Source organism: Rhincodon typus, chromosome 20 (genome assembly GCF_021869965.1).
Source record: "Rhincodon typus isolate 14 chromosome 20, sRhiTyp1.1, whole genome shotgun sequence".
In the NCBI taxonomy this organism is placed as follows: domain Eukaryota; kingdom Metazoa; phylum Chordata; class Chondrichthyes; order Orectolobiformes; family Rhincodontidae; genus Rhincodon; species Rhincodon typus.
The window spans coordinates 9,997,801-10,010,947 of record NC_063351.1 but is presented as its reverse complement, the minus strand read 5'-3'; the positions used below and the strand labels follow the sequence as shown (position 1 = coordinate 10,010,947).

Below are 13,147 nucleotides of genomic sequence, written 5' to 3'. Positions count from 1 at the left end.
GAACATTATTCTGAGATTATAGATGATTAGTCCAATGACAATACCACTACACCACTGCCTCTCTCTCTCCACCAAGGGCTTTCATGCCTATTTTTAGACCCAACTTCAAAATACACTGGAAGCTCAGCACCATATCCTCTGCTCGTGGGCTCCGCTGCCCACTGGATTCACGTAGATTGCTAACGGGCCCAGATCCTGCACTCTGCAGCACAGAGAAAGATAGAAAATAGGAGCAGCAGTGGCAGGCCATTCAGCCCTTCGAGCCTGCTCTGCTATTCAATGTGAACATAGTTGATCATCCAACTAAGTATCCTATTCCCACTTTCTCTCCATACCCTTTGATCCCTTTATCCCTAAGGATGATACCTAATTCCTTGTTGAAAACATTCCACATTTTGGGCTTAACCGTGCACTCAGTGGGGATGCCAAGTGGCATGGCACACTGCCATCGGAGCAACACCCACCTTAGACAACATGAGCTTGAGGTCTGCCTGACAGGAAAGTGGTTCTTGACATATAAACTTATCAATCAGGAGTGCAAGTAGGCCGTTCAGCTCTCAGCCTCATCGGTTCCTCAAATAATGCCATGTTGATCTGGTTATAACCACAAATCCACATTTCCGCCTCCCTCTAACAACCTTTCATCCCCTTGTTTAAAAAGAATCTATCTACCTCTGCCTGAAAAATAGTCAAGGCTCTGCTTCCAATGCTTTATCAGGAAGAGATTTCCAAAGACTCATGACCTTCTCGACTGAAAAGGCGTCACCTGATCTTTGTTTTAAATAGGCAGCCCATGATTTCTTTTGTCGCACTGACTCCCGCATGTCAGATTCTCCCCTTCTTCCTTATCTGAGAAGACAAGTGTTTGGTCCGGTTCCCACTTTTTGAAGGTCACACCCCATCATTGAGCTACCATGTGCAGTACAAAACCCAAAACCATGATACTGAAAACCTTGTCCAGTGACTGCTTTTACTGATATAGCACAGACAATGAAAGTGAGTCTTCAGAAGACTGTTCAATGATGGCCCTCATGGTTCCATGGGCAGCATTGTAGCGCAGTTGGATATTTGTCTATGAGTTACTTCCTGGGGTTATTAGCCATGCCTTCTGGGCATCCACCTTTGTCAACCACAGGCCAGCCCTGGCAATGCTATTGGAAATAAACCTTTAAGGAGATTGGGAGCTGTGCCGAATGTAAGGGTTGTGACAACTCACTGGATAACGGGCCACCACCAACAGGATTTGTTGCCTTTGATGACAATTGAGGTGGGCATTGAGGCTAGGCCACCATTTATTGCCCATCCTGAATTGCCCAGCGGGCAGTTAAGAGTCAACCATATTGCTGTTGGTCTGGAGTCACATGTAGGCCATAACAAGTAAGTACAACAGATTTCCTTCTCTGCAGAACATTAGTGAATCAAATGGGTTTTTCTGACAATCAACAATGGTTTCATTGTCATCATTAGACTCTTAATTCCAGATGCTTTAATGAATTCAAAGTCCACCATCAGCCATGGTGAGATTTGAACTCAGGTGCTCAGAAAATGATCCTGTTCTCTTGGTTAATAGTCTAGCGATAATACCACTAGGTCATTGCTTCGTAGTTAAAAGTGCCCCTGAAAACTGAGTAAGACAAGCAGTTTTTGGCCCAAATGGGCTAGTCCTCTTTCCAGGTGAGTAGTGAGTTGTTTGCAGTTGAAAATCCCTTTTATTTCTCTGGACATTGCACTAAGTGAAAGCTATAATTGGAAAATTAAGATAAGAAAACAATAGCTTAGTTTAAAACAATCGGTTATGATTTTTAATGGCTTTGCTCTACATTCATTATGCATTTGAAGCATCAAATGTTCCTTTCCTAATCACTCTTGGTATGGTTTTGTGAAGGCAAACATGATATGTTGGTAGAAGTGTTGAAAGCTTCACACAGGGGGGCTTACCCAGGTTCATAATTGTAGTAGTCCTGTGCATAGTAGTCCTGGCCAGGATCAATCCCTGATTCCATGGAGAGTTCCTGCCATTCAGACAAAACGCATAATGGGTGTCTGTGCTCATGTGTGACCAACTTAATCTTTTGTTATCACTAACCACAAATGCATATCAGGAGCAGACAAACGATTGGAAAAGTTGACATTCTGAATGCAGAGAAATGTACATCTGCTAACTTGCCAGAATTATTAAAACAATAGATAAACTATTGTACCTCAGGTCTAAGCAGCGAGGGCCTCAGTAATTGCTGTTGCTGGAAAAGAGTTGTAAGAAAGAAAAGAACAAAAAGGAGGAGGTGGTAAAAGAGGTAGTATTTGGAAATCTTTGGTTGAGTTTTAAGCATCAGATATCTGAAGTAGTAGGATGTACACAAAAATGAATCATCAGCAAAAATAAGTGGGATTCTTACCTCCTGTTGTCCATATCCCCTCCTGCAAAGAATTGCATACAAATAACACATTTTAAAATGCAACCAAAATTTAATTTGAAACCATTAAACAGATAATGATGTCACAAACAGTTATTAACTTATAGCATTAATATTGCAGTTTAACCTTTAACATTACTAATATAAAAATGAAGTGTTCATCATGTAATAGCAATCATTGTGCCTTCATTTGAGCTAAGAGAATAGTGCAGTGAGTGCATTAGTGAGCCTTTTACATAAATAGCTCTATCACATTGAAGCTACATAACTAATAATAACTATCATTCATTATACATTCAACAAAACAATTAAATTCTGTACTTATTTTCTAAACATAAAGTTAAATATTAAATATTTTATCAGGAAACCCTAACTTAAGGGAATCTTGTCAAAATCTTGACTTGTATTCCGAGAATCCAGTATTACAGTAATATAATTATTTTAACATAGCTGATATATGAGAATATCATAGAATAAAGAACAGTACTACAGAGGAACAGGTCCTTCGCCCTGCGGTGTTGTGCCAAACATGACACTAAGTCAAACTAATCCCTTCTGGCTGCCCACGGTTCATTTATCTCCATTCCTTGCTTATTCATGTGCTTATCTAAAAGCGCCTTTAATTCCCTCATTGCCATATGCATATTCTCTTCCAAGCCACACACCATCTTAATTTGGAATTGCATAGCTGTTCCTTGACTGCCACTGGGCCAAAATCATTGGAATTGTCTTCCCAACAACATGGAACTGCAGTGAATCAAGAAGGCACCTCATTACCATCTAGTCAAGGGCAATTAGGGATGGGCAATATATGCCAGCATTCCCAGTAACATTCTCAGTGAATAAAAAAAACAATATGTACTACTGACTCAAAACTACTTAGAGTTGTCCTCCTATGTATATATTTGAGATGCAAATGTCCTTTTGTACTGTACTTGCTTCATAAGGATTACAACGTACAATGAAAGCTCTTATCCAGGAATATATCAAAATGCTGAAAGCAGTATCAGATGGTCAACCATGACAGGTAAACGTAAAATAGGTGTGATTTTAAATTTATAGATGCACTTGATTTCTGTGGAAAAGGAAGGGTCCCACTTTAGAAATGAAATAATCTTATTTGGTTTCTGAGAACAATCTCACATCAGACTGAGATAGTAAGCACTGCCGATGCTGGAGTCAGAGATAACAGAGCATGGAGCTGGAGGAACACAGCAGGCTAGGCAGCATCAGAGGAGCAGGAAAGCCAACGTTTCCCATTTCTGAACTCCCCTTCCCCCGTCCCAATTTCCGAACTCCCTTCCCTCTTCCCCATTTCTGGAGAAGGGTCCCGACCCAAAACATCAGCTTTCCTGGTCCTCTGATGCTGCCTGGTCTGCTGTGTTCCTCCAGCTCCACACTGTGTTATCTCACATCAGACTGAATATCTCAGCTTGTGCGTGGCAAAAGGTGTTATGTGCAGTGCTATCCACCAAATGAGAGAAACACAACATCTTGGGATATTATAACTCACAAGAATCTAAGTTACATTCTGTAATTAATTACTGTGATTCGCATTTAAAAGGGAAATCAATGCAAGAGAATAAAAAAGTGCAAAATATTTCAGGAAACACATTTGCATACACAGGGGAGAAATGGAAAGGCATGATTTATTGTCATGAATAAAGTCACAATCTGCATAGGCTAAAAATTAGAATTCAGTGCCAGTAAAGGATGATCAAAAGCAAATTACTCCAATTGTCCTCTGATGTGAAAGTAATGAGGAATTAATATGTAGATTTATCAAGATGGATAATTTGATGTTCATAAAAGGCTACTTATTATTATCTTGCATCTGGCATCTCCAAACAGTGATGCACATAATTTGTTTGCAAGGCTAAAGCAGATAATTTTATTATGTTAACCAATGCACAAAGATTTAAGGATGTGTTAATGGTTACATCCTGATATTTAATCAGTTAATCAGCTTTTAACCCTTCATTGCTCAGAGGCATCAAATGTTTAGTGCGAGCTAAAAAAGTACAGTTTAAGTGATTATTGTTAGAATTAGTGGTTTTCAAAACAACTTGCAGCTTTTAGTCCTGTGGTAAAGATTATTTTTTAATTGAAGATTAAGCATCGTGCCCTGGAGTTTTCAAAACTGGGAACCAGATCAACATCTCACTTTCACTGGAATTTACAGCAGGTTAGAATGAAACAACAGAATTAAACAAACCAGAAAGGTATCTGGAGGTTAGTTTCTTTGCATCAAACTTTCTATCCTTACCTACACTCTTCTCAAGAAAAATTGAAAAGGTACCACTGGGCTTGAAAACTGTAACATTGAAAATATGGAAAATCGGGAAGCAGTGATTTGATGATGCAGAAATAAAATCTCGATTAAAGAGAGTCAGGAGCAAACTTGGACCTAGAGTCATAGACGTTTACAACATGGAAGCAGATGCTTCGGTCCAACTCGGCTACGTCGACCAACTCTTCCAAATTAAAGTAGTCTGACCTGCCTGTGTTTGGCTCATATCCATCTAAACCTTTCATATTTGTGTAATTGTCCAAATGTCTTTCAAATTTTGTAACTGTACCTGCATCCACCACCTCCTCTGGCAGTTTATTCCGTATATAAACCACCCTCTGTGTGAAAACGTTGCCCCTCAGATCCATTTTAATTTTTTCTCCTCTCACCTTAAAAATATGCCCTCTAGTTTTGAACTCCTCTACCTGAGGGAAAAGACTTTTGCTATTTGCCTTATCTATTCCAGTCGTGATTTTATTAACTTCTCTAAGGTCACCCCTCAAACTTCTACACTTCAGCCTCTCCCTATAACTCAAATCCTCCAGTCCCAGCAACATCCTGGTAAATCTTCTTTGAATCCACTTCAATTTAATAACAGAGACAACAAGGTGCAGGGCTGGATGAACACAGCAGGCCAAGCATCTGCTCCTATGATGCTGCTTGGCCTGCTGTGTTCATCCAGCCCTGCACCTTGTTGTCTCTGATTCTCCAGCATCTGCAGTTCCTACTATCTCTGATTCAATTTAATAACATCCTTCCTACCTCAAAATGACGTCCCAACTCCGATACACAATGGTCTGAGCAATTAAGGCAAGTGTCCATGTCCATGTGATGCAATTTTCAAAGGACAGTGTACCTGAACCCCTAGGTCTCTCTGTTCAACACTAACCAGGGCCCTACGATTAACTGTATGTGTCCTGCCCTTGTCTGTTTTACCAAAACGCAATACCTCGCATTTATTCAAATTAAACTCCATCTGCCACTCCTCAGCCATTGGCCCAATTTTGGTGTCATCCGCAAACGTACTAGCCAAGCTTCCTAAATTCTTATCCAAATCACTTACATAAATGACAAACAAAGTGGGCCCTGCACTGATCCCCGCAGAACATCATTGGTCACAGGCCCCCAGTCAAAAGAGCAAACCCCCACCACTATCCTCTATCTCACTACCATCAAACCAATTTTGTATCCAATGGGCAAGCTCTTCCTGAATGCCATGTGATCTAACTTTAGCAATTAGTCTACCATGTGGAACCTTGTCAAAAGCTTTACAAGACAATGTCTACTGTTCCGCCTTCATCAATCTTTTTGGTTACATCCTCAAAAAACTCAAACAAGTTTGAGAGACACGATTTCCCACACATGAACCCACGCTAACAATGCCTAATCAGTCCTTGCTTCTCCAAATGCATGTAAATACAATTTCTCAGAATACCCTCCAACAACTTACCCACCACTGATGTCAGATTCACTGGTCTAATGTTCCCAGTTTTCTCCTTATAGCCTTTCTTAAATAAAGGCACAAAATTAGCCATCCTCCAGTCCTCTGGCAGCTCAACCACGGCTGTAGATAATACAGACATCTCCCACAACTTCTTCCCTAACTTCCTACAATATTCTGGGATACACTTGATCAGGTCTCAGAGACATATCCATTTTTATGATTGCTGAGACCTCCAGCACCTCCTCATCTGTAATGTCAACTGTTTTCAAGATACCTGATTTACATCACCTTCATTTCTTTGTCCACAATAAAAACTGATGCAAATTATTCGTTTAGTATCCCTCTCATCTCCTGTAGTTCCACACATAGACAAATTTGTTGATCTGCAAGGGGCCGAATTCTCTCCCCAGTTGCTCTTTTGTTGTCAATGTACTTGTAGAATTTTTTTTGGGTTATCCTTTACCTTATCCACCAAGGCTTTCTTATAGCTCCTTCTTGCCCTCCTGATTTCTCTCTTAAAAATGCCCCCACACTCCTTATACTCTTCAAGAGATTCACCTGATCCCAACTGTCCGTACCTATACATGACTTCTTCTTATTCTTGATCAGGGCTTCAATATCTTTATTCATCCATTGTTTCCTACTCTTACCAGCCTTGCCCTTCAGACAGGAACATAATGCCTCTGAACCAATAGATGTGGAGCTGGAAAAGCACAGCAGGTCAGATAGCATCTGAGGAGCAGGAAAGTCAACGTTTCAGGCTGAAACCCTTCATTAGGACTGGGGAGGGCAAGGGGACACCAGTAATAAATAAAGAGAGGGTGGTGGGGCTGGGCAGGTGGAAGCAGGCAGAGGGTTATTGTGATTGGTCAGTGGGAAGGGTGGAGCAGATAGCTGAGTAGGAAGACGGACAGGTTAGGTCAGGTCAGGGAGGCGAGGAAGAGGGGGAGGGCTGGACATGGGATAAGGTTGGGGATGGAGGGATTTTGAAGCTGTTGAAGTCAATATTCAGGCCACTGGGCTGTAAGCTCCCAAGGTGAAATATCAGGTGTTGTTCCTCCAGTTTACATTTGGTCTCAATCCGACAGTGGAGAAGGCCCTAAGGATGAACGTGTCCTCAGGGGAGTGGGAGGGGGAGTTAAAATGGATGGCAACCATAAGGTTGGGTTGGTTGGTGCGTGCAGAGTGCAGATTCTGCGAAAACCGGTTCCTGAGCCTGTGTTTGGTCTCTGCGATATAAAGGAGACCATATCAGGGGCAATGGATACAATAGATAATGTTGGATGGGTGCAGGTGAATCTCTGCTCAAACAGCTCAGTAGCAGCAGTGAGTACTATCTACAAGGTGCACTGCAGAAATTCACCAAAGATCCTCAGACAGCACCTTCCAAACCCACGATCACTTCCGTCTAGAAGGACAAGGGCAGCAGACATATGGGAACACCACCCCCTTTAGGTTCCCCTCCAAGGCACTCACCATCCTGACTTGGAAATACATTGCCGTTCCTACACTGTCACTGGGTCAAAATCTTGGAACTTCTTCTCTAATGGCATTGTGGGTCAACCTACAGCAGGAGGACTGTAGCGGTTCAAGAAGGCAGCTCACCACCACCTTCTCAAGGGCAACTAGGGATGGGCAAGAAATGCTGGCCAGCCAGTGATGCCCACATCCCACAAATGAATAGAAAAAAAAAATTCATTTGCCCTGCCTTACTTCCCAAGCAAAGGTCAACTTTTTGCTCCACCTCTAGTAATTACGTATTGATAAATAAAATTTTCTTGAACATATTTAACAAATTCCTCACCAAACAAGCCCTTGACACTATGGCCGTCCCAATCTATGTTTGGAAAGTTAAAATACCCTACAATTACAACCCTATTATCCTGACATATATCTGAGATCTCTCTACATATTTGCTCATCAATTTCCTGCTGACTTTTGGGGGACCTACAATTGTTCAATTTCATCAAGATGATCGTCCCCTTCTTATTTCTGTGTTCTACCCATACAGCTTCACTGGATGATCCTGCAGATATATCCTAAGAACAGCAGTAATGTTTTCCTTAATCACAATGAGTCCACAATGACTCTTACCAATTTTTATAGACACACCATAGAAAGCATCCTATCCAGGATTCAACATGGACCATGGTGGCAACTCCTCTGCCCAGACTGCAAGAAATTACAGAGAGCTGTGAGCATGCAATCCAGCCTTCCTTCCATTGACTCCATCTATACTTCCTGCTCTCTCGGGAAAGCAGCCAACATAATCAAAGACCCCACCCTCCCTAGTGAAACTTTCTTCCACCCTCTTCCATCAGGCAGATGATATAAAAATTTGAAAACATATACCAACAGATTTAAGAACAGCTTCTTCCCTGTTGTTATTAGACTTATGAACAGACCTGTCATATATATATATATATATATATGATCTTTCCCTGTACTTTCTCTGTAGCTGTAATATTATATTTTGTATTCTGTTCTATTACCCTGATGTACTTATGTAGACTATGATTTGCCTGGTCAGCATGCAACACAATACTTTTCACTGTATCTCGGTACATGTGACAATAATAAATAATAAATTAAATAAATCAAAAACACCAACCCCTCCTGTCTTGCCTCCCTTTCTATCCTTCCTATAGCATCTAAACTTATGGAACATTGAGCTGCCAGTCCTATCCTCCATGAGCCATGTTTCTGTAATGACTACCTATCATTGTTTTGAGGCTGGGAAAGATAGGTTGGCACCGAAGACAGTCTAGATTTGATAGTTGGGATACATGGAGGGGGAAGAGGATTTAGATACAGTCTTTGGAATTTAGGAATGTAGCCATGTTAAAAACCGTACTGACCATAATGGGTAACGTCTGACTTTGAAGGTAATAAGGTAATTTGAGAATGAGCAGCAGCTTCAATAACTTTAAATGCAATGGTAGCTTTCTCTTCAGTAGAGGAAGTAGGAAATATATGAAACTGTCTGAAGTGGTAAAGGAGGAGCTACTGTATCATGGTTGGGGAGTTAGAAATGCTGTCTAAAAGCTTAGTCAAAAATGGATTTTGGGAAGGTTTCAAAATAGACAGAAAAATTGAGAAGCATAATACACATTAGGGACGAGGAGGAAGGTACCCACAGGCATTGTTTTTAGGATGAATCAATGGGAGGCAGATGCACAACTGGCCAATGTTCATGAAGTGTAAATTAAAGGAGGGTTTATTAGGTTGGAGAATATTACAGAGGTTGTGTAGGGAAAGACAATGAAGATATTTGAAGAGGATGAAAGTTGAATGTGTTGGCAGTGACTGCAGCAAAAACATCATGATTAATGGATGGCCAATAGATATTGGTTTGAAAGCTGGAAAATTAGAAATGAGTATTTCCCACAGGGTTTAGGTGACTATACTGTCACTGTGAATGTACTCTTGTACTATTAACATGCTCAAACTTCTATCCCGTTTCTCATGTCATTCTTTCTTTCAGAATTTGCACAACCTCCACCATCAAAGGGTGGCCCCGCAAGACACATCCTCCGCCACCTCTGGGGGTAAAAAAGCACTAATCCCTCAGCCTCCTGAACATTCCAGCAACCCAGTTACTGACACCTCAGGGGTGTATTTTGGCTGGAATAGAGTTACAAGCTACTGTTTCTGAGCATATCGCTGCCATGTCTCTGCAGCGGGCTAAGGATAAAAATTGCCCCAGGTCATTGGCACTTGGAGGATTGGCACTTCTCAACCCCACGCAGGAGAGGACCCCTGGTGTCGGCAATTAACAGCTTCATTTAAATACACAAGAAGACACAGGAGCAGTGGGCAAGTCTGTTAGAGGCACTGGGTAAACTCACTTGAATGTTAGAGGTACTGTGCTGTCTCTGGCATGTCTGGCTGCCTCCATGGGCAGGTTGCCAGCTGACACAAACAGCCAGGTCTAGCACTTTCAGGATCTACTGGATCTATACACAGAACCTGCACTCCATTGATTCAGCCACTGGTGCTCCACAATGAGGGACCATGACCTCATTCCAGGTGCCCTTTTCTTACATGGAGGCAAGGCAGTGCCAGTAGGCACACCACTGGAGGAGGTATCACACACAGGTCCCCCTCAGAAGCCTCCTCCCATGACACTCCAGAGGAGACCAGCATCCCTACCTCCACACTGCCTTTCACCCTCAGCCCTGTGGGAGTTCAGACCTTGGAGGGTGTACCTGGCCTTGGGCAGAACTCACTCAGCATGTTTGAGCTCTGTAGCTACAAATACTCTGAGCAAAACTCCAAGGCCAACAGGCTCCATAGTAGAGCAAACTCCACACTAGCTGCACACACTGGGACTGCATCAAGGCATAGTGGGATAGAAAGGAAAAAGATGACCTTAATTGTAAAAATGTTTTTAAATTTGTAAATAGATGTTCACTTTTCATTATCAGCAGTCATACTGGCTGCAACGACAAGAATGAACATACAAAGCAATCCTTTGTGCAGCAGAATGTTTTATGGTCTAAGGTTGGAAGTGTCTGATCACTTGATGACTGCTCAAAAGGGTGACAACCTGTCTGGCTTTGTGTCTGCACTTAATAGCAAAGACCAAAGAACTGGCGCAGGGATGGGGGGAGGCAAGGCCAGACAGAGATGCTGTGGGCATCCAAATGGGCACAAAATGAGTGAGTAATAACAGAGCAAGTGAGATGCCCTGAGTTGACTGGTCCAAACCATGAGTTGGGTGCCTGTCCCTGTGCCAAGTGTACTGGCAGCAGCCTTATAATGAAAGGTGCTAGTGTGTTTCAAAGTACAGCACTGAAGTACAGAATACTGTATGTACATGGATTGGAAATTGCCATGATGATTCAGTGAGGCTCGAACATGTCTCATGCCAACTTCCATGGATATTGGGGATTGTTGTCCAAGATGGAGGGTTGGAGGAGCCAAGCAGTGAGTTAGCATTGCCAGGTAACCGTTCGGACTTTCATGTTGTGAAATATTGGTGCCTAGATTCTATCCGGGGAAGAGGCAATGGGTAAATGTACATAAATGAGGCAATATTAGATAATCATGAGATGCTAGTATATGCAAATGATTGCAAAAAGGCCTAATGCCACTCACTTGTGAGGTTCTGATCTCACCATTCAACACTTAGTTGGAAAATCAAACTTGTTGCTCTCAATGTACAACATCTCCTCATTGCTGATCTCACCCTATTTTCCCAAATTTCTTGCTGATGCCCATGTCATTCAAGGGGTGGGAATGTTCTGCCAAAGATGTTGCTGAGTTATAAGGAGAGACTGGATAGGCTTGGATTTCTCTCACTCCAGCACAGGAGGTTGAGGGGTGACCTTACAGAGGTTTATAAATTATGAGGGGTACAGATAAGGAGAAAGACAGGTGTCTTTTCCCTAGGGTGGGGGATTTCAAGATTAGGGGGCATATTTTTAACGTGAGAATAGAAAGATTTTTAAAAAAGGACACGGGGCAATTACTTTACACAGTGTGGCTCGTATGTGGAATGAACTTCCAGAGGAAGTGAAGGATAGACTTACAGTTACAATGTTTAAAAGAGGTTTAGATATGTAGATGAATAACAAATGTTTGGAGGGATTTGGGCCAAGCACAGGCAGATGGGACTGTTTTAATTTGGAATTATGGTTGACATGGACTTGTTGGACCGAAGGGTCTGTTTCCATGTTGTGTGACTCTATGACTTTATGACTGTTAAGAAATAGAGTCTGTAATGCAAGTACTGATGTACAAGAGATGCAATCTTCCTTCTAGTGAACCCTAGCGGTTTCTGTGGAAAGACAGCAAGCACTTGCATTTATATCATAGCACATCGTCATGATGCCCTAAAGTGTTTTCCAGTGAATTCATTGTAGTGATTGTTATTATTCATCCTGTTTTTGTTATTAGCTATATTGCTCATTATAAATTCCAACGTGTAGCAATGGAAATGATGAATTCATTTCAACCATAATACTGTTATTGATAAGAGGAACATTGCTCAGAAAATCATGAAAACCTGGCACGAAGAAGGGTTACTGGATCAAAATGTAAACTCTGTTTTCTCCTTGCTGTTGCTGCCAGACCTATTGAGTTTCTCCAACAATTTCTGTTCAGTTTCATGGAAACTCCATGTTTTTGTTGGAATTGCAACATATATCTTTCACATCTAACTAAGTCAAACAAGCAGAACCTTAGTTTGACAAAAACGCAAAAATACCACAGATGCTGCAAATTCAAAAGAAAAACAGAAAATTCTGGAAATACTCAGCAGATCAGGGAGCACCTATGGAGAGAAAAACCAAAGGCCAATCTTCCAAGGAATAGGAACCACAATTGCATTGCTGCTCTGTTCCGACATTTTTGATGGAGTTCCACATTTCTGGTCTTTCCAGGCTTCCTTTTAACACAGGATTGTGTGTGAATGTCTAGCCACTTTCACTTTTTACTGTATTACCTACTATATTCAAACTAACCCATGGCTGTAAACAAACCCATGTGGAACAGAACTGGAAATGACACAACCCAACTTAACAGACCAAATCATATAAATACCAAGTGGAGTAGAACAACATTGCTCCATTGGAGGCTGCACTGATGACGTTACCTAGCCTGGTGATAACACATCTGTATGATAACCAGCCAGCTTGGCGAGCAAGCTAACAACGTATTCCTTCTCAGTGTTGGGGACATTGGTGCAAGTTGCCAGGGAGTTAGGGTATTGCTCTTCATAAATATAAACTTCCCAGGCAATTCCTGCAGAGTCAGTTGTTTAGGATTGTCTAAGGGCTCTTTGGGTGTATGACTATGTAGAGACTGGAAGATCTGGGTCAAAGTTTAAAGTCAGTGAGTTTTCATTACCAATCTATCCTGATGGAAGATCATTGAATTGAAAAGCTAACTTTGAGCTGAATTTCCAAGGAGCTATGGTGACATCGAGGCTTTCCAAGCAGAATTTGTGTCCAGAAGTCTTGCCCAATTTAGAACTGTTCTTAACTTCATTGAGGG

At 41.7% G+C, this 13,147-nt stretch overlaps 1 protein-coding gene across 1 annotated transcript in view; it reads right to left on the bottom strand.

Moving 5' to 3' along the window:
* Nucleotides 1-13,147, bottom strand: part of pcdh15b (protocadherin-related 15b) — a 606,743-nt gene that overhangs the window by 18,982 nt on the left and 574,614 nt on the right. The window contains exons 37-39 of the mRNA XM_048609162.1: nucleotides 2,397-2,418; nucleotides 2,202-2,240; nucleotides 1,939-2,012 (exon numbers count right to left, since the gene is read on the bottom strand). Coding sequence (XP_048465119.1) covers nucleotides 1,939-2,012; nucleotides 2,202-2,240; nucleotides 2,397-2,418 — 135 coding nt within the window. The remainder of the gene's footprint in view (nucleotides 1-1,938; nucleotides 2,013-2,201; nucleotides 2,241-2,396; nucleotides 2,419-13,147) is intronic.